Consider the following 20174-nt stretch of genomic DNA (forward strand, 5'->3'; position numbering starts at 1 on the left):
CGCGGCTCGAAAGCCAGCCCGGCGACGACAGCGTGCGCGCGTCCGAGGGGGGAAGGCGGAAGCGGAAGTCGGGGGCGCGTTTGCTCGCCGCGAAGGAGGCCGCGGCGTCAGGTCGGACCCGGTTTGCCATGGGGCGCGGCAGCGGCACCTTTGAGCGTCTCCTAGGTAACGCAGCTCCCGCCCCTGCAGGCCGACCCGCGCTCTAGGTGGGCGTGCCGCAAATGGGGATCGGCGGTTCAGGGCGCGGGCGCTGGCAGGGTCGGGCGAGGGTCTGCGGGTAGGCCGGGCCTGGAGTCGGCAGGTCCACGGGAACCGATCACGGTCATCTGACCGAAGGAGCCCGAAGTCCTGAGTCATGAAGATGGGTGACTCGATTGAACAGTAAAATCTCAGTAGACACCCTTCCCCCAAAAAGCTTAGGTTGAGTGGAATTCAGGTCTTTTGACCCAAACATTGGCACTGCCAAATGAAAGACACCGTCCTGGGACTTGCCAGGAGCTTTTCAAGGCTGCTTCCCTGGGGACCAGGCCAACCCCTTCTGTCTTCTCTCGCTCCGCTCCGAGGAGCGCCTGGTGGCTCAGGAAGGCGTTTCCTTCGTCTTTCCGAGGCTTTGGCTGATTGATCCTTTCTGATCTGCCTGGAGGTGTAGTTTTGGAGACCTCAGAAGACACATCATTCTTGCTCTTGTAAGGTTCAAGCTAAGGAACTTAGTTACCAACGTAAGGTGGTTCAGCCTTTCGGTGATCAATCCAGAAGTTACCACCAGATCAAAACTGAGGGTGGACAGGCCTTGTTAGGTTATTTGTAGTCACTGGGGAAGGAGGTGCTAGAGGGGCTGGAAGCTGCAGTACCTCAAGAGCTCATCTGTCTGAGGCAGCTGCAATGGAAGAGAGTGAGGTGCTAGTTGGAGAAGTCTTGGAGGTCGGGCCTTTTTCACCACACAAGATACTTGAAGCAGAAGACAGGAGTCCATGCTGCATCTCTGAAGCCTTGCCCCAGTGAAAATCTAACCGACTAGGTCAAACTTCTGAAACCAGGGACTCTGAGAGATGAGGTGGAAGATTTCTCTGTTGAGAAGCAGTCAACATAGTGTTGAATTCTGGCTCTGTCCCCAGCAAGCTGTGTGACTCTAGGCAGTGACCTCACCTCTCTGTTTCAGTTTATCTGCAAGAGGATGGAAATAGAACCTAGCTCATAAGGCTGTGTGAGAACCGATTTCACGGGAAGCATTTGGCCAAGAGCACCTGGTGTGTAACAGGCCCACAACAGGATTTCTCTGTTATTTTTCAAGTTGTTTGCCTCATTAGGGCAGGACAGCATTCTCATGGTTGTCACTACATCAGGAGAATTTTCACAGGGTTTTCCATTGGGTCTAAATGTTTAAAATGAGTAGGAGGCAGCCCCTCCATCCTAAGCTAGGGGCCCCCTTGGGAACCACAGCAGGATAAGCCCCCATAATGGTGCATTCCTGCCCTAGACAAAGCGACCAGCCAGCTTCTTCTAGAGACCGACTGGGAGTCCATTCTGCAGATCTGTGACCTGATCCGCCAGGGGGATACGCAGTAAGTGAGGGGGACACTTGGACCCACTGACCCTCCTGGTCCCCATAACCTTGATGAAGAGCTGCATGGTCTGCGAGTTGGGCTTTTTGAGATTGGGGGACAAAGTTCTCTCTCTGTACAGCTTGGAAGATCTCAAGGGCCAGATGGCAGCTGGACATGTCTCGTATTAGTTGCTGAGACTTTCTTTTTTCCTATCTCTTTCTGCTTCTACCAACACACTTTTCTTTCAGGGCAAAGTATGCCGTGAGTTCCATCAAGAAGAAAGTCAACGACAAGAACCCCCATGTAGCCTTGTATGCTCTAGAGGTGACTAGATCCCTGCACTCCAGTCCTCTCAGGGTTCCCCATTCCCAGCAGTCAGGATGGCAGGAAAGAGTGGCTCCTGCAGCCTTGTCCACCTGCCTGGGTACACTGTCAGCACTGTGTGGGCACCAAGCATGAAAGCAGATGTGAGCAGCCCTGACAGAGAGCTGGGATAGGAGCTGGGTCTCAGCTTTTCCACCTTAAGTTGACACACCTAGGGCAGGAGGGTGACTCTAATCTCTGTCCTTGGTAATAACATGTGGACTTAGGAGTAGCTTGTATAGTGCTGGCTGCTGCCTGCCTTAGGCTGCCGTGGGGGCTCTCCCAGCGGGTAGGTGGCTTGGGGGGCCTGTTGAGGCCTGCCTTGTGCTGGGAAGGCAGGCCCATCCAGTAGGGGCTCTTGCCTTGGCCAGCAGCCTGACCTTTCTCCTCGTTGGGGTCTGCAGGTCATGGAGTCTGTGGTGAAGAACTGTGGCCAGACCGTCCATGATGAGGTGGCCAACAAGCAGACCATGGAGGAGCTAAAGGAGCTGCTGAAGGTGGGTACTCCTTCAGGAGCAATGGGTCCAGATGAGGGAGGAGGAGTGCACTGCTCCACTGCCAGGCCTTTGCTTTTCCGGGTGTTTGCTGGCACCTGTGGCAGGAATAGTGCCAGAGTGGCAGAGGCCAGCAGGGTGAGCACCTGTAGTCCCTGTACCATGCCAGTTCCAGCTCGGTGATGTCTGGGCATAGAAGGCCCCTCTCTTCCTGTAGGGTGAGGGAAGGTTTCCTGGGGCAGGCTGGGAGCCAAGACTTGAAGGGCAGGGGATAATCACTGAGTGGCAGAAGGAGCTGCGTTTGTGCAGGCAGAGGCCTGAGGAGCCCCAAGGGCGAGTGGGCATGTCCCAAGCACAGCAGAAAGGCTTCTGAGCAGGAGATATGTGAGTCTGATGTATTTATGGAGGCAGAGTGAGAGAGACCCATTGGGGAGGGCTTTATGCCCTCCTTTGGCAGAGGAGATAAAGCCATCCTCAGCCCAAAACATTGTCCTATGCAGCCATTGCCCATGATCTCCCACCCTGCAGGGATTGTGATGTGGGCAATGACACCTAAGGTTGTGTGATGCAGAGCACACACAACAGGGAAATCCTTACAACATATACCTCAACTGTCATGCCCTGGCTTAAAACTGCCCAGGGACTTCTGCTGCACTCTGAGCTCTGGCCTCCACCCCTCTTCAGGGTGGGCACCCCTGTGCCTTGAGCAGTTGTCTGCTCAGCAGACATTTTTTTTTTTTTTTTTTTTGCATTTTTCTGAAGCTGGAAACGGAGAGACAGTCAGACAGACTCCCGCATGCGCCCGACCGGGATCCACCCGGCACGCCCACCATGGGGCGAGGCTCTGCCCACCAGGGGGCGATGCTATGCCCATCCTGGGCATTGCCATGTTGCGACCAGAGCCACTCTAGCGCCTGAGGCAGAGGCCACAGAGCCATCCCCAGCACCCGGGCCATCTTTGCTCCAATGGAGCCTTGGCTGCAGGAGGGGAAGAGAGAGACAGAGAGGAAGGAGAGGGGGAAGGGTGGAGAAGCAGATGGGCGCTTCTCCTGTGTGCCCTGGCTGGGAATCGAACCCGGGTCCTCTGCACGCTAGGCCGACGCTCTACCACTGAGCCAACCGGCCAGAGCTTCAGCAGACATTTTTTGAGGTGAAGAGGCACCCCACAGAAGTGAGGCTCCTGAGTGGCTGCCAAGGAGCACAGCCCCAGGCACTTTCTCACTGTCACCAGAAGGTCAGGCCATGGTTTTCTGGTCCTGTCCCAAGATTCCATCTGGGATATGAGCTGAGATCTGGCTTCTCTGAAGCCCATCAGGAAGAATGGACAGAAGCCACTTCCTTCCTGTATCAGCAGATCATGCCCTGTTCTGCTGCACGTGATCTAAGACAGTTAGTTGTCCTTAGAGAAAGGAAGGGGGCCTGTTGATTGGACACAGATCAGAGGAAAGACTGAGAAGCCCAGCACTGAGCTGCGGTTGGCATCCCCATGAAGCAGTTTTCTTGTCCCACCACCCTCCTGAGTGTTGTGTGCGGATAGTTCCTCAGAGGGCTCTGGAAGTGTGACTGGCTAAGCTCTAAGCTGGTGGAAATTGTGGCTTTGTATGTGGGGGCGGCCCTGGAGTGGCTGTGACCGGAAGGAGGGGGTCAGCATCAGGCAGGGCAAGAGTAGATTACAGACTGAGGGGCTCCTAATCTGTTCAGGTAGGTCTTTATGTGATCAAGGGTCTTGTTTTGGTCTCAGGAGCCCTAGCTTTTCGCGGGAATTACAATGCAGGCCCCAAGTAGGCAGACAGGTTGAGAACTTCATCTTCAGGGTTGGGGAGAGGGTCATACACGGCCCCTGCACCCTATCCAGGGGACCTGCCCCATCTCTGCCCCAAGTAGTGAGGTCTCACCAGCCTCTTAGTCATGCTGAGACATCCTTTTTGGTGCCTGCGTCTTCTGCAGTCCTCCTCATGTCTTTCCTCCCTTCTCTTCAGAGGCAGGTGGAAGTCAACGTCAGAAACAAGATTTTGTACCTGATCCAGGCCTGGGCGCATGCTTTCCGGAATGAGCCCAAGTATAAGGTGGTCCAAGACACTTACCAGATCATGAAAGTGGAGGGTGAGTCAGCTTTGGGACACCATCTACAACAGGCAAAACAAAGGGGGGCTGTGTTTATCCTGGGCAGGCACAGGACAGCACCTCACCAAGTGACCAGCAATGGGCACATGGACCAGGTGTCCCCAAAGTGGGTGCATGGGGTCAGCCCAGCTCTGGGCACTGAAGGCCCTGCCTTTTTGGACCTCACACCCCTTCGGGGCTGGGTTAGAGCCAAGTAGCACACAATACACATGAAAGAAGTGAACAGAGAAGCTCATTTCTGAGAGTAAAGGGTCCTAGAAGAGAAGTAAAGCCGAGAACTGGCCCCTGGAGAGTGGGGGGGAGGTTCAGGATAAGTGAGTGGGGATGCCTAACCCTGAGTGAACAACAAGTAGAGGCCTGGGGCTGAGCAGATAGGCTGCTGAATGCACAGGGGTTCCTACCCTAAGGAGGGGTGCAGGCCGGAGCTCTGAGCTCAGCGGAAGTCCCTGGGCAGTTTTAAGCCGGGGGCATGACAGTTGAGGTGTATGTTGTAAGGATCTCTCTGCCTTCCTCCCACTGTTGTGTTCGCCACAAAGAGCTGTGGGTTTCTCAAGGAGGACTGTGGTCCAGGCATGCTTAGAGCATCTGCTGCTGCCCTGCTTGCTGAGCAGAGAGTGAAAGAGGCTTGGTCAGGTACCCCAGCCCTGAAGAGAAGGGACTGAATGTGAGCAGGGTGTGGGCAGGACTGTGTGGAGAAGGTGTAACAAGGATCCTGTCCAAGTCCATAGGCTGGTCTCAGACCGTCAGTCCCTGGACACTGGATGCTAGGTGTGGGCCCATGTTTGCTTTCCTGGGGAGAGTGTCCAGAGTCTTACAGGATTCCCAAGGGGTCTGTGCTTCAACAAAAACTTGGGGACCTTGACTTTGAGAGCACTAGAAAGTGTGGCTTGCTGGAGTGCAGGGCTAGGAAGCAGATGGGAGGCCCATGGAAGGTCTTGACGTGGGAGCAAGGCCTGGCTCTGCTTCAGCCCCAGGACTAGTGGCCCATGGGGAGCCACCTGGGTGTGGGGTTGCCTGTTAGCTGTGCCTCTGAAAGGTCTGTTTGGGGAGGCAGATGCTGAGATCTAGAATGTGGCTCCTAAAGGTATGAAGGCAGACTGGTGAGGACAGGTGAGGCTGTGGGGACCCCAACAGTGACTGCAGCCTCCTTTCTCCAGGACACGTGTTCCCTGAGTTCAAGGAGAGTGACGCCATGTTTGCTGCAGAGAGAGTGAGTCTCTGGTGCTGGGGTGTGGGGTTGGGGCTGCTCTGAGGAAGTTGGAAACAGCCTTGGACGGAGCCTGATGGGAACACTGGCTGTGGGCGAGCTACTGTTGGTCTCACAAATGAGACTTCAAACATTGCCAAGCAGATTGAGCAGAATGAGATGGGAAAACAGTCCAGGGTGCCTTTGGAGTGTGGTTAGTGGGTTCATGTAGTCAAATGAGCATTGACCTGTCCTTAAGACCACAGGCATTTTGCTGTTGAGCCTTAGAAAGAAAAGTCCTTTGAAGGGGGCTCCTTCCTCATGTTTGTAGTGACTGGGCTTGGCCTCTGCTCACATGGTCTTCTCCCATCTGAGGAGCAGGGATCGTGTACAGGGAGGGTGGGGATGCGAGGTCCTGACTCTGCTGTCCTCCAGGCCCCCGACTGGGTGGATGCCGAAGAGTGCCATCGGTGCAGGGTGCAGTTCGGGGTGGTGACCCGCAAGGTGAGTGCACCTGTGAGGGGAGGGGCCCTGCTACCCACTGCCATTGGGAGGCCACCACAGCCACACACGGTCCTTTCCCTCTTGAAGGTGGCCTGGTAGTGCTGGGAGGAAATACAGCCTCAGTTGTGTGGTGAGCATGGTCACCAAGGGTCTGGTGTCTGATGGCCTATGCCGCCAGGTAAAACTTAGTTCTCCCCAGGGAGAGGAACACCTAGGCCCAAGGCTGGGGGCTTGGGTTGCACTGCCTGGGCTAGCAGCCCCTCAGCTACATCCCCTTTGCTGACTCAGCACGTCCTGCTTAGACCCCCAAGCCAGTGACTCTTCCCACTGTGGCCCAGGCCAGTGATGGTGATGTCTGCACCTGGGATGTCAGCAGACTCACCAGACCCCTGCCTAGCATTGTTCACAAGTGTTTTTGTGAACTTTTTAATTTTAAATTTAAAATCTTGTCCTCCAAATGGTGGCTGCAGTTGAGATCCTGGGCCCTGTTCCCAAGCAGGGTCTTTGTCCTCCCTACCTGCCTTCCACCTGCCCTTGGCCCACCTGGTCTGGGATGCTAGCCTGGTCGTTCTCAGTACACAGTACTGGGTGGAGTGGCACAAGGTATCACAGGCTCATCATGCAGTCGCCTCTCCTACCTCATGTCACAGCACCATTGCCGGGCATGCGGCCAGATCTTCTGTGGCAAGTGCTCCTCCAGATACTCCACTATCCCCAAGTTTGGCATCGAGAAGGAGGTGCGCGTGTGCGAGCCCTGTTACGAGCAGCTCAATAAGTAAGTCCCACCAGGCACCCGCCACTCCCTGTGCTTTATGCAGCCTAGCTTTCTTAAACAATTTGTTTTCTTATTTTTTTATTATTATTGTTTTTTACAGAGACACAGAGAGAGGGATAGATAGGGACAGACAGACAGGAACGGAGAGAGATGAGAAGCATCACTCATCAGTTTTTCGTTGCGACACCTTAGTTGCTCATTGATTGCTTTCTCATATGTGCCTTGACCGTGGGCCTTCAGCAGACTAAGTGACCCCTTGCTCAAGCCAGCGACCTTGGGTCCAAGCTTTGCTCAAACCAGATGAGCCTGTGCTCAAGTTGGCGACCTTGGGGTCTCGAACCTGGGTCCTCCTCATCCCAGTCTGACACTCTATCCACTGCACCACCACCTGGTCAGTCTGTGCAACCTAGCTTTCATCTGGCCAACGTGTGTCGGAGCGCCAGCCTGGATCCTGCATACCAACCTCAGCTGTGCCCAGACTCAGGGCAGAACCAGGCTGACACCAGGGGCCAGGGACCTGCCAGCTAGTTGCTAGAGTTTTTTTTTTGCCTTCTAACTTTTTAGTTTGGAAGTAAAACTTCCAGGAAAGACACCGGCGTGACAAGAGGAGAGGTACCCTCCACCTGGTCCCATGGTGTTCCACTGACATGTTGTTAGGGTGATTCCCCTGACTGTGTGTATGTTCACACATGGGTTCGGTTGTGAAACTTCCTGTGCATGGCCCAGAAGAGGAATGTTGGGTTCCGGAGCCCCAGTGGGGTTGTTGGAGCAGGCACTGATGTCAGTACGATGCCAGTGTGTCCTCCGCAGTCCCTGCTCTGCTGTCACCGAGTCCCAGTGATGTCAGTGACAGTTCTCTCCCTGCAGGGCCCACCCAGCTCTCAGCTCCCTCACCCACTGTGTGTTCCCATCCTCTGTCTTTCCTGAAGTATCCAGGCCCTTGCAGTGTGCCCTCAGTTTGGGCCTTAGGTTCCCTCGTGGTTAGGGTCAGATTCTGCACTCCTGGTGGGACCTCAGTATGGACTCTGTATCCTCAGTGCAGTGGGTGTAGAGACCTGTGCTGCCCATCCATCTGTTCCAGTGTCAGTGACAGGAGTGATCCATTAGGTGGTGTCCATGGCCGCTGTACTAGGATATTTCTTAGTTGTAGAAAGCTGTAGCCCAGCCAGGTGGGCTCACTTCCAAGAGATGGGCTGTGGCTCATGCTGGGTGACTTGCCCAGGGCCCCTTGGCCTGGAAGCAACAGCTGGTTTGAGGGTTCAGTTTTTCTCCAGAGTGTGGCCTGTGGAACCATTGTCGTCACTCCATGGTGACATTGGAGGGAATCCCAGGTGACATCCTTGAGAACTTGGGGGGCCGGGGTGCAGTGCTCGGTCCCCCACAGCATCCTGTTGCTTCAGGAAAGTGGAAGGCAAGGCCCCCTCCATGACGGAGCTGCCCCCGGAGTATCTGACCAGCCCCCTGTCGCAGCAGTCCCAGGTATGCCCAACTGCGGGTCCTCTTCCCTGGGGGCTTCTCCCCGGGCCCTGCTCACCCAAACTGCTTGCCTTCAGCTTCCTCCCAAGAGGGATGAGACAGCACTGCAGGAGGAAGAGGAGCTACAGCTGGCCTTGGCCCTGTCACAGTCAGAGGCTGAGGAGAAGGAGAGGATGGTAAGCCATCGGGAGCTGAGGGGACCTGAAGCTTCACCAAGTCCTAGAGTGCTGGGGGAAGATGGAGTGTGGACCATCAACCTGCTGTGCCACCTGCTCCCTGTGGAACACTCTTTCCTGTCCTCCCACAGAGACAGAAATCCACATACACTGTGTACCCCAAGGCAGATCCCACACCTGTGGCCTCATCGGCGCCCCCCGCCAGCAGCCTGTATTCTTCGCCTGTGGTGAGCACCCCCTGCAACCCAGCTACGCTGGCTTGGACTGCTTCCTGTAGGAAGGCTGCCCCAGAAAGGGCAGCATCATGTCACTTGGCCTTGTCCCCCACCACCACCCCTGGCTTTTGGCTCCCAGGTCAGAGGTTCTCTTTAGGCCAGAAAACCAGAAAGGCTGAAGGCTCCACGGGTGAGAGCCCAGTCTCCCCCACAACCCCAGGCAGGAGGAAGTGGGAGTCCTGGCGCCAAGGGTAGCTGCCTCTTTCTAGCTCAACCCACAGCTATGACAGGACTTATTATCTGGGGGGTCAACCCAGCCACTCTGACTAGGTGGGTAGGGCCAGTTGGAACCAAGGGTTGAGAATAGCCCTGCCAACTACCTGTTGAGGACCATCTGTATGGTTGATGGGATGGACAGGTGCTGCCTTTCACCTTGTCAACAATTATGGAGTCCTTGGGCCGCCCTCAAACCAGTCCTGGCGAGATTCCAGGGTCCTCTTTCACTGCTGTGCCATTGGGCCTCCTAAGTGATGGCTGGGGAGGAGTGAGGGGTATTGGGCCTGTGAGCTTTCAGACCCTCCCATGTCTCCCCAGAACTCATCGGCACCACTGGCTGAAGACATGGACCCTGAGGTAAGTTCCCCACATGAGGTGCTTCCCCTGGTTGTTCCCTGGCCTTTGGATGACCTCCTGTCTGTCACCTATGTAGCTTGCCCGGTACCTCAACCGGAACTACTGGGAGAAGAAGCAGGAGGAGGTGCGGAAGAGCCCCACACCCTCTGCACCTGTGCCGCTGACGGAGCCAGCTGCCCAGCCTGGGGAGGGACACACAGCCCCAACAAACATGGTGGAGGTGAGGAGCCATTCTCAGTGCTCCTGGTCTATAGTCCCTTGGGAGGGAGACATCAGGATAGGCTGGCCTCACTCACCTCTGGTCTTTTCCAGACTCCCCTCCCAGAGACAGACCTTCAGCCCATAACATCCTCCAGTGGACCCTTTAGTGAGGTAAGCTCTCTCCTCAGGTGCCTGTCATCCATAGTGACCTCCCAGAGGTGGGCTTGCCACTCACTGCCTACCCTAAAAGACCAGACCCACCCAGCTCAGTCTGTCCTGCGGCTCCTGGGCTTCACTGGCCATTAGAGTAAGACTCTAGGGCCTTTGTGGGGGAGGCAGGTCCCATGTCACCACCAGTGGGAGTGCCTGTGGGCATGGCCATGGGGTCCACAGGCAGCTCTTTCCTGGCCAGTGCCTTGCCTGTGGGAAAGAGCCAAGCCTCCCTGGGCCTCAGTTTCCTCATTTGTGGGACAGGAGGCTATGGTGCTTGCAGAGTGCTTGGAGAATCAGGTCAGGATCTGGTGCAGATGGGGCTGCTGAGGCCCAGGGCAGAGTGGCTCTGCCCAGGGTGTCTGACCCTGACTCAGGAGCCCAGGTACACCTGTGTGTCCCCAGCAACAGTCCCAGAACGGGGAGTCAGAAGAGAGCCATGCACAGTTCCTGAAGGCCCTGCAGAATGCCGTCAGCACCTTTGTCAACCGCATGAAGAGCAACCATGTGCGTGGCCGCAGCATCACCAACGACTCAGCTGTGCTGTCCCTCTTCCAGTCCATCAATGGCATGCATCCCCATCTGCTGGAGCTGCTCAACCAGCTGGACGAGCGCAGGCGTATGTCCCTCCTGGCCCCAGCCTCCGTCCCGGCCTCACTGCACCCACATGGTGCCACAGGCGCCCTCTTGGCCCTGTTACTCGCTGGTGTGAGGGCCTCCTGAGCTGGCCAGTGGCTGAGTGGTGGAAAGTTTCCTGGGGCAGGGCTGTCCTTGGGCTGTGGCTTGTCAGGCTCCAGGGGGCAGGTGGTCCCAGTGATAGAAAATGTCTCACTAAGCATGAGACAGCCAGCTGTATCCTTGTCAACAAGCTCTTGGCTGGACAAGGGCAGGCAGCCCATATGTCACTGCAAAGCCAAGGGCCCTGCTCTGCTCTTTTGCAGTGTACTATGAGGGGCTGCAGGACAAGTTGGCACAGATCCGTGATGCCCGGGGGGCGCTGAGCGCCTTGCGGGAGGAACACCGGGAAAAGCTGCGCAGGGCGGCTGAGGAGGCAGAGCGCCAGCGCCAGATCCAGCTGGCCCAGAAACTGGAGATCATGCGGCAGAAGAAGCAGGTGCAGTGGGCCAGCGGGCAGCTGGGTTGCAGGGTTACCAGGACACTGCTGGTATTGACTGCTGCCTTGTGGTCCACAGGAGTACCTGGAGGTGCAGAGGCAGCTGGCTATCCAGCGCCTGCAGGAGCAGGAGAAGGAGCGGCAGCTGCGCCTGGAGCAGCAGAAGCAGACCATCCAGATGCGTGCCCAGATGCCTGCCTTCTCCCTGCCCTATGCCCAGGTACACACCTTACTCATTCCACTACTGCTGGCCTATAGCCACTGGGAGCCACCCTGACAGCCATCACTCTTGTCCACAGCTCCAGGCCATGCCCACAGCGGGAGGCGTGCTGTACCAACCCTCTGGCCCCACAAGTTTCCCAGGGACCTTCAGCCCAGCAGGCTCGGTAGAGGGCTCCCCCATGCACACTGTGTACATGAGCCAACCAGCCCCGGCCAGCAGCAACCCCTATCCCAGTGTGCCTGGGGCCGGAGCAGGTAACGGGGTAGACAGAAATGCCAACCAGCAAGGATGAGCTCCAGACATTACCTTCTTTCATTTTTATTTTGGTGAAACAGATTTTACAAAATACTTAAGAGTAAAGATGCACAAAATTGCCTAAATTCCCCGAATTTGAACACTTCACACTTGCTCTCTGTACACACACACGTTTTTATCTGCATGCACTAAAACATATTTACTCCAGCAGCTTAGTCTTCCTCCTCTTTCTGTGCCTGTCATCCCCGACAGGCTTGTGCTGTCCCATGCTGACTTGTTCAGTCCCAGAATTCACAGAAAGTAGTTTCAGGAATGCCAGCCCGGGCAACTGTGAAAGGTTGATATTTGTTGTCCCAAGTCTCGATTCTGAGTTCAGAAGTTAACAGGCTGCGTTGTACCCACTCCAGCAGTGTCATTTATTCAGTTGGAATATAGTTGCATCTTGTTTTCTTCAACTTTAGAAGTCTTCTCTCATCCTTTTGATTTCATGTATTTTCCTCTTGTGAGAATGCTTCTGAAACATAAACTTAGTTTCAAAACAAAAAGGAAAATAGTTCTCCCCAACCCCAGGTTCTCAAGCTCACTCTTCTTCCTTTACAGATCCCAGCATGGTGAGTGCCTACATGTACCCAGGCGGGGCCACTGGTACGCAGGCAGCCTCCCAGGGCCCAGCGGGGCCCAGCGCCAGCCCAGCCTACTCCTCCTACCAGCCCACTCCAACCCAGGGCTATCAGGTAGGCAGGCAAGGCCACTCCCCTCACCTCCCCAAAAGGTCCCTGTGAGGCGCCCACCCTAGCCCTTCTCCCATCATACTCCTTTCCTCCACAGAATGTGGCCTCCCAGGCCCCGCAGTCTGGCAGCATGGGTTACATGGGGAGCCAGGCAGTGTCGATGGGTTACCACCAGCCCTACAGCATGCAGGTGAGACTGCCTAGGGCATTCGGACAGCACAGGTCCCTGGGAAGGACACTGGAGCAGCATTAAGCAGGATAGCCCCTCTAATCACCTCCTTTCCCCTCAACTCGGCTCCACTAGTTGGTCTTTTGAGTCAGAAACTCCCCCATCTGGCTACAAGTCTCCTTCCTCTTTTTTTAAAAAATTTAGTCATGGTGGGGGGGAGGAGCAGGAAGATCAACTTCCATATGTGCCTGGACCAGGCAAGCCCAGAGTTTAGAACTAGTGACCTCAGCATTCCAGGTCAACACTTTATCCACTGCACCACCACAGGTCAGGCAGGGCTCCTTTCTCAATATAAGGACACCTTTCATTCTCCACAGAATCTCATGACGACCCTCCCCAGCCAGGATGCACCTCTGCCACCCCCTCAGCAGCCCTACATCTCAGGGCAGCAGCCCATGTACCAGCAGGTGAGCCTCTCCCAGAACAACCACCCTAGGGACCTGGGCCCTTCCCAGGACAGCTGTTTGGCTGACAGAATCCATACATACAGTAATGGGTGGGGAGCAAACCCTGTGTTCACTTAAAAGCTCAACTCTATGGAGATTGTTGGGAACTCTTGGGATCGGCCTATGGGGCATGAAGCCCACAGAGAACCCAGGACAAGCTGGAGAGGGGGCCTACGTCAGTACTCCCTGGGCTGGAGGGGACTGAGTGCCAGGGACAAGGCTGAGACGGAGTGTTCTAGGCAAGTCACATGAGGATGGGGAGCTGGGGCCTGGGGAAAGAGAATCAATGGTCCCTTGTCCCTCAGATGGCGCCCTCAGGTGGCCCTCCCCAGCAGCCACCACCTGTGACCCAGCAGCCCCCACAACAGGGAGCGCAGGTGCAAGGCAATGAAGCCCAGCTCATCTCCTTCGACTGATCACGTGCCAGCTTACTGACCAGAGTAACACTACATTCTCCAACACCACGGCCTCCATCCCTGACTAGCGATATCTTCCCTCCTCATACTCTCCTTCTATGCCCTCTATTGTCCCTGCTCCTGTTCCGTGCAAGCAGGGCACCCTTCTCCCTAGCCCATGTCTTTCTGTCCTGCCTGCTGGCTCACCCCCCCCCCCCCAAGGCCCCACCCTTGTCCATCCCCAGGCTGGTCTCTGACTTCTTTCCCCATGGCTAGGTCTCAGGGTGGAGGGTGGAAAGGAAGCATCTCCTCTGACAGGAAGCCCCCAGCCTCCTGTGTCAGGTCCCTTTGCCCTCCCATCCCCACCCATGCTGGCCTGTGGTCTGACTGGTGTGAGTGCTCCCTAGAACCCTCGAGTGCTGCCCCTGGGGCTGTCAGCAGGGGTGCTACTAGCCTAATGGGAAGGGTGGGGGCTTGTCTTCAGCTTCTCTGCTTCTGAGCTGTCATCTTACCCAGTGCCCCCAGTAGACCAAATGAAACAGCGATAATAAAACCTCTTCAACAAATATCAAGTGTCTGCTCAGAGTAAAGGTGGTGGGCAGCTGGTCCAGCTCTGTTCAGGGGTGTGCAGGTGCATCCCGTAGCCCAACTTATCCCCTGCCCCAGCCTCACATGCAATCTCATCTCCCTGAGGCACTGCTCTGCCCCTGAGTCCTGGCACAGGATTGCAGGGCCCGCGGCTCTATTCTGATTACAATGCCAACTAGTTATAGCCTATAAAATGTTAAATATTGAAGATGCAAGGCCCCTTGTGTCCAGAATTCAGACCACCACCTTAAATACCCAAAATTTACACAATCTAGAATACTGAGGTCACCGGTTCAAAACCAGGGGCTCCCCTGGTCAACGCACACAGAAGAAGCAACTACTAAGTTGATGCTTCCCGCTCCCCCTGCTTCCATCTCTAAAATAAAATTTAGGCCTGACCTGTGGTGGTGCAGTGAATACAGCGTCGAACTGGAACGCTGACCCATTTAGAAACTCTGGGCTTGCCTGGTCAAGGCACATATGGGACTTGATGCTTCCTGCTTTTCCACTCTTCTCTCTCTTCCTAGCCTAAAATGAATTTAAAAAATAAAAGCTAAAAAAAATACCCCAAATCTCTTAGATGACTCCAGCATTAGCTCTGTGAAGGAATGGACTGGTTTAACAGGTACAGATGCTACCTAAGCCCAGGTCAAAGGCAGAACCAGCATAATAGGAGGTGGTGGGCAGAGGGCAGCCCTGCCTTCCCGTAGGAAATCAGTGGCAGCGGGGACATCTGGGAGAGACTTGCGCGCTCTTCCGCTTGCTGCACATAAAGAGCCAAGGCCCAGGACTCTTAGGGCAGACACTGCAGCGGGGCTGAGCTGAAGACACTCCTCGGCCGTTCTTGGGAGGATCCGGGTGTCCAGAGATAGAGCCAGGGCTTATCTCCTTTCTCGGAGACCTGCTAGACTTTTCGCCCAAGTACCCAACACTCAACCCTTCCGGGCTCAATCACAACCTTCAGCAAACACTAAGCAGAGGCTCGGGCCCTGCTGCCCAGGACGCGTGCTAGGTCCCGCGAAAGGAAGCGCCCTCACTCCCGGAGCGGCCTGGACCGAAGACAAAACGTGCTCCCTCCCGTGATGGCAGAAGTGGCAGCCATACCGGCGAAGGAAGCAGCCAAGGAGCAGGTTGGCCAGACGGCAGCGGGAACTCCTTGCGCTGGGTGACTACAAGCTGCGGAGCAAACGTTACAAGCCGAAAGACATGCTTAGCAGACGTGAGGCTTCGGCCGGGGTCTGTCCCTCGACTCGGACGGAGCCTGACGTTAAGCTTCAGCCCGTGGAGTAAAGGGCCCGAGCCGCTCGCCGACTATGCCTCAGAACTCGAACGTCGCCGCCAACGAGACTGTGCGCCTGCGTGGTCCCCGCCTCCTGGGTAATCTCGGCGAGCGAGAGGAAGCGAGCACAAAGTGCGGCTAGAGCGTCCTCTCCAGCTCGAGTGCTCGGCGGCCCCGTCGGCTAGAGCCTCCTTCCCAGTTTGTATACTCGGCGGTCCTTACAGCTAGAGCGTCCCTCTTCCTGGGAATCGCTTGTGACCTTCCTGCCCGCGGAGCGATGCTGCCGGCGGCCGCTCTCCCGCTGTGGGTGCCATGTCTTGGGCTTCGAGTCCCCGTGCTCCATTTAGCCAGGTACTGCGGGCTGTCGAGGGCCGAGCCGGCAGCGTGGCGGCCCTTGGCCGGCCAACGATGGTTCAGGTGGGGTGGCGGGCGGGAGGCCACCCAAACTCGGCAGGTCCCTGCGGGGATGGGGGTGCCAACACCCCACGTGCCAGCCCCCTAATTTTACGGGCTGCAGAGAGTGCCAGCGTGGCTCTAGATGACCTTGGACGAGTTCCTGCCCTTCCCTGGGCCTCAGTTTCCCTCTCAGCCCAGTGATGTGGTAGGGTTCACATCAGTGCATTCGGTGTTCTGCCGTCAAGGGACCCAGGTTCTGAAAGTCTTTGTGCAGCAAAATGCATTTAGGTAATGTGCATGACTCTCCTGAGCTGCTATGGTTCATTCAAACCGAGAAGTTAGAGTTGTGGGCAGCATTCTGCAATAATATGTGAATTTCTGAGGCTTTTGAAGAGTGTGAAGTAACTGAGAAAATGCCTTGCTATTCTCGTGAACACTCAAATCTGAGAACCCAGGATGGGACCAAGGGGTTAGACTTGGCACCTACCTACCTGGACTATCACTCACCTGTGCCAGGCTGACAACTCTGTTTGAATGGGGTCTAGCCAACAGGTGCCACGCTTCTGCGCTGTGCGACTAATGAGATGCAGCAGCCATGGAAGGGGGGAGGCCCTCGCTGGTGCACCTCTAGATAATGCCCCCAAGAAGTACCCCCCCAAGATCCAGCAGCTGGTCCAGGACATTGCCAGCCTCACGCTCCTGGAGATCTCAGACCTCAACGAGCTCCTGAAGGTATCATGGTCCAGGCCTGGGCAGTGAGGTCTGGGACCCGTCTTATTCCTGCTGTATTTGGGGGGTGTCCCAGACTTGTCTGTGAATTGTTTTGGGTGTGACAGACAGCTTCTGAGACTGCCTTCCTCTGTTGCTGCAGAAAACGTTGAAGATACAAGATGTGGGGCTCATGCCAATGGGTGGCATGATGCCTGTTACTGCCTCTGTTGCTGCTGCCCCTGAGGTGAGCCCAGGTGGTGTCCTGTACAGAAAGACATATTTCTCTGGTAACCGGTTCCCGTTGTCCATCATCTCGGTCCTGTACCAGTTAACAAACCCTGAAAATCTGTGTCTGCTTCTAGCTATGGCTCTGGTCAGCCTCCCTGGGATCTCCTTCCTGCCGAGGACATGCAAGTCCCTGTCCACTGGAGACCATGTTTCTAGTGGAGGAAGACATGATGAACTGGATGAGAGGAAAAATACAGAAATTATATTGAGTAGTAGGATGTTTTAAGTGCTGTGGGGACTAGGAGGTAAAAAGTTTAAGGGAAGGGGAGGATTATGAGTTCAAGAAAGGCCTAGTGAGTAGGTGACACTCTGAGAGGAGATGTAAGTAGTTGAGAGAGAGAGAGCAAGACATTCCTAGCAGAGGGATGTTGGACATAGGGCCATGAGGCATGTACAGGACTGGGGATGACATCAGGAGATGATGGTCAGCTCCATCCTCTGGGTGAGTGGGGCAGGTTTGGGCTTCTGTGAGAAAACCAGAAGACTTGAAGCCATATACTAATTTGTTTTTGTGTTTTTTCAATATTATTTTTACCAGTCTTAGCAATAATTAAGGTTTTGCCATATTTATGTCTCCTGTCCCTTGAAGTTTAAGGCAGATTTCTGGTCTGTCCTTTCCCTTCTGTGTGCCCACCCAAGCACACCTCTAAACACAGGTAGCCAGGAGCTATTTGCACAACCAAGGGAATTGGCAGTTACGTACTATCCCAGCCTATAAAGATTTTGGGAGCTCTGTCCCCACCTGCTGTCCATTGTTGTCCATTTGTGAAGGTGGGGCTAAAGTTGGTTGTAAATTTGTCCCAAGACACAACCTTAGACTTGGCTGAGGCCCAGAATGGTACTACTTTTCTGTAATGTTATACTTACCTACAAATACCCACAAAGCACTTTGACATCACTCTTCCTTATCTTGTAAGTTACAGTTTTTAAGAGATTAGTGTTGGGGGCTGGGGAGGGAGACCATTTTAATTTTATTTATTTACTTAATTTTAAAGAGAGAGGAATATTAATTCATTGTCCCACCCATTCATGTATTCATTGTTAGCTCATTGTATGTGTCCTGGACAGGGATCAAACTCCCAACCTTGGCATGTCAGGATGGCACTCCAACCAACTGAGCTACTCAGACAAGGCAGGAGGCAGTTTTAAAATAACCTTAGAGAGCTGGAAACAATTCTGAGTGGTGGAGCCCAGTCTAACCTAGGAGCAGATAAGGGAGGGAAAGCACCAAGTGGGTCAGGGACTACCCTGGCCTCATGCTGGAATCCCAGGCTCTGCAGAGGCCTTGCCTTTGAGGTTACCAGACAAGCTGCCCGGTAACAAAATGTTGTTGTTCCACGCCATCTTTTCTAACCTGGCCGCTCATTCTCCCTCCCCCAGGTAGTAGAAGAAGACATCCCCAAACAAAAAGAACAGACACATTTCACTATCCGCCTGACAGAGGCAAAGCCTGTGGACAAAGTGAAGCTGATCAAAGAAATCAAGAACTATATCCAGGGCATAAACCTCGTGCAGGTGAGTTCCAGGCAGACCCTCCTGGGCTGGGCTTGATCCAGGAAGCCCAGGCCTGGTGTCTGACTTTGCTCTCTGGCAGGCAAAGAAGCTGGTGGAGTCACTGCCCCAGGAAATCAAAGCCAATGTTGCCAAGGCAGAAGCAGAGAAGATTAAGGCAGCCCTGGAGGCAGTGGGAGGCACTGTGGTCCTGGAGTAGGCCAGCGCCAACAACTTGTGGACAGGGATCCGTGGTATCAGGGTGAGGCCCTGCAGCTCACCCAACACCCAGGCTCAGCTGACAGGCACCTCAGAGAAGAATTCCACACTGCCACTATGTGGCAGCCTAGTTTTCTGGGACAGCCATGGACCTACTGAGACAGGAAGGGGCAGCTACTGCCTGTGAGCCCCCTGGGGGCAGACTCTGGAATGTGTCATGGGTCCTGAGAAATACACAATTCAGGTGTGTGTGTGCAGTGCTGTGTCCATGTGGGCGGTGAGATGGGTAAGGGTCTGCAAGTGATCATCCGGGTCCCCCAGCTGCACATTGGGGATTCTGGACAGCATCTGTCCTGCCTCTCAGGTGGAAGTTGCTACATAGCTAATGCTAGATCTTCACCCAGGAGCTGGGTATGTGGCACTGGCCTCACTGAGGCAGTCTCAGAAGTCATGGTGCAGCCCTACCCATGCTGGCAGGGATAAGGCGTGTGCCCCAGGCAGCCCTGTGAGGAGCAACCCTCATCTATTGAGAGTCATGTGGTCCTTAGGACAACACAGGGGATTAGGCCTTGGAGACCGGGTGAGATGAAGGAGGTGACCTGGTGCTGCATATGGCATTTACAGTTGGTGGTGGCTGCCCCTGAGTAAAGACAGCCCTGGGACCTTGCTCCAAGGACCCTTGACTTCCTCCTCTGGGGGCAATGGATTGCTTCCTCTGCTGTTCTTAGCAGGAGATTCCTGGGACTTTCGGCTGAGAGCAGGAGGGAGGGAGACTGTCTGCAGTGTGCTTTTAGCACCTGTGACCCCCTCCAAGACTCCCACCTGCTCTGTCCTGGGTCTCCACTCCTGTCCTTGGTTCCTCCCCTTGGCCCTGTTAGAAGAATCACCTGTAAGATTGGCTTTGTGGGACCAGAAGGGGGCGCTGTGTACTTCCAGGTTGCTGTGTCCAACATCCCTACCCCACCTCATGTCCCCTGCCCCCAGCTTAGTTCCCTGTGTGTGTTCCCTGTTGGACCTTGTAGGAAGGGTGAGGAGGCCCAGGAAGACTGCTATGTGACCCGGAGAGCCACCCTGGCCAAGCTTGGGGCTGTACCACCCCACAAGATTAATGATTCCAGATCTCTGGGCATACCTTCCCTTCAGAGGTGGCTGCTAGGCCACCTGGGGCTGGGTGTGGCTTGCTGACCTGAATGCCTCTTGGAGATTGGGGGGAGGAAGTGGGCCATGTTCAGGGACAGGCTTGCAGGATCATAGATCCTTGTCCAGATGTCCAGGGGAGCCAGGGAGACGACTGGGATAATGGGGCCCTCTGCTTCATCCTGGGCTTGCTGGCTCAAAGGCAGAGCCTTCTAGCTAGCTACATTCTTCCTCCCGTACACCAGGCTAGGGTGGCACTCGGTGGTGTCTACTTGGTGCCCTGCACCCAACCTCCCAATCAGATTCCTGACGGCACTGGGCTGATCCTGGGCCTCCTAATGAAGGTCCCAGCCTACCACTGCCAGCTCTCCTTGACATGCTGCTGCTGTGAGTGGCTCATAAAGAAGTGTTGAAGACCTGAGAATAGGGGCTGGCTCCCTGGAGCCTATCTGTCCTTGGCCCTTGGGCTCCACAGTGGGAGGGGTTTGTGCTGTGTGTCCCAACTTTCCCTGTTGATGCCCACATAACACCTTACAAGATCCTATCAGATCCTGGTAGGAATTAGCATTCCTGTTCTTTGTCCACTCTGGTGAAAAGTTCATGGGACATGTCAGAGCTGGAGCTGATTCATGTGCTACCTGCCCCAATAGATCCCCATTTCAAGGACTCCAGTGTCTGCCAGGCCACCCACGTGGCTGCATCCTCCCTGCTAGGCTCCAGGAGGAAGTACAAATACCACAGAACAGACCCCAGGCCCTATGGGCTGGGCCT

At 55.2% G+C, this 20174-nt stretch overlaps 2 protein-coding genes and 1 long non-coding RNA gene across 5 annotated transcripts; 2 read left to right on the forward strand and 1 right to left on the reverse strand.

Moving 5' to 3' along the window:
* The first annotated feature begins 31 nt into the window (after positions 1 to 31).
* Positions 32 to 14271, forward strand: HGS (hepatocyte growth factor-regulated tyrosine kinase substrate). Of its 2 annotated transcripts, XM_066234851.1 has the most exons (22): positions 32 to 165; positions 1478 to 1562; positions 1793 to 1868; positions 2312 to 2404; positions 4381 to 4504; positions 5683 to 5735; positions 6147 to 6215; positions 6866 to 6990; positions 8391 to 8469; positions 8544 to 8642; positions 8774 to 8869; positions 9452 to 9490; positions 9567 to 9710; positions 9803 to 9862; positions 10307 to 10520; positions 10843 to 11015; positions 11095 to 11235; positions 11315 to 11492; positions 12094 to 12227; positions 12322 to 12414; positions 12771 to 12860; positions 13205 to 14271. In XM_066234851.1, the coding sequence occupies exons 1-22, from the start codon at positions 129 to 131 to the stop codon at positions 13313 to 13315; spliced, it is 2313 nt and encodes a 770-aa protein (XP_066090948.1). In that variant the 5' UTR covers positions 32 to 128; the 3' UTR covers positions 13316 to 14271. The 2 variants fall into 2 exon arrangements, with proteins under 2 accessions (XP_066090948.1, XP_066090949.1); XM_066234852.1 differs by lacking the exon at positions 1793 to 1868 and having other exon boundaries at positions 143 to 165.
* Positions 11541 to 15228, reverse strand: LOC136307884 (uncharacterized). Its single transcript, XR_010726016.1, has 2 exons — positions 14987 to 15228; positions 11541 to 12007 (listed from the first exon to the last, which is right to left on the reverse strand). It is a non-coding gene; the product is annotated as an uncharacterized lncRNA (long non-coding RNA).
* A 76-nt stretch (positions 15229 to 15304) lies between these two features.
* Positions 15305 to 18515, forward strand: MRPL12 (mitochondrial ribosomal protein L12). 2 transcript variants are annotated; one of them, XM_066234856.1, is made up of 5 exons: positions 15311 to 15512; positions 16103 to 16289; positions 16429 to 16512; positions 17937 to 18071; positions 18151 to 18515. In XM_066234856.1, the coding sequence occupies exons 1-5, from the start codon at positions 15439 to 15441 to the stop codon at positions 18265 to 18267; spliced, it is 597 nt and encodes a 198-aa protein (XP_066090953.1). In that variant the 5' UTR covers positions 15311 to 15438; the 3' UTR covers positions 18268 to 18515. The 2 variants fall into 2 exon arrangements, with proteins under 2 accessions (XP_066090955.1, XP_066090953.1); XM_066234858.1 differs by lacking the exon at positions 16429 to 16512 and having other exon boundaries at positions 15305 to 15512.
* Positions 18516 to 20174: the final 1659 nt, after the last annotated feature.

Source organism: Saccopteryx bilineata, chromosome 6 (assembly GCF_036850765.1).
Source record: "Saccopteryx bilineata isolate mSacBil1 chromosome 6, mSacBil1_pri_phased_curated, whole genome shotgun sequence".
NCBI classification, from domain to species: domain Eukaryota; kingdom Metazoa; phylum Chordata; class Mammalia; order Chiroptera; family Emballonuridae; genus Saccopteryx; species Saccopteryx bilineata.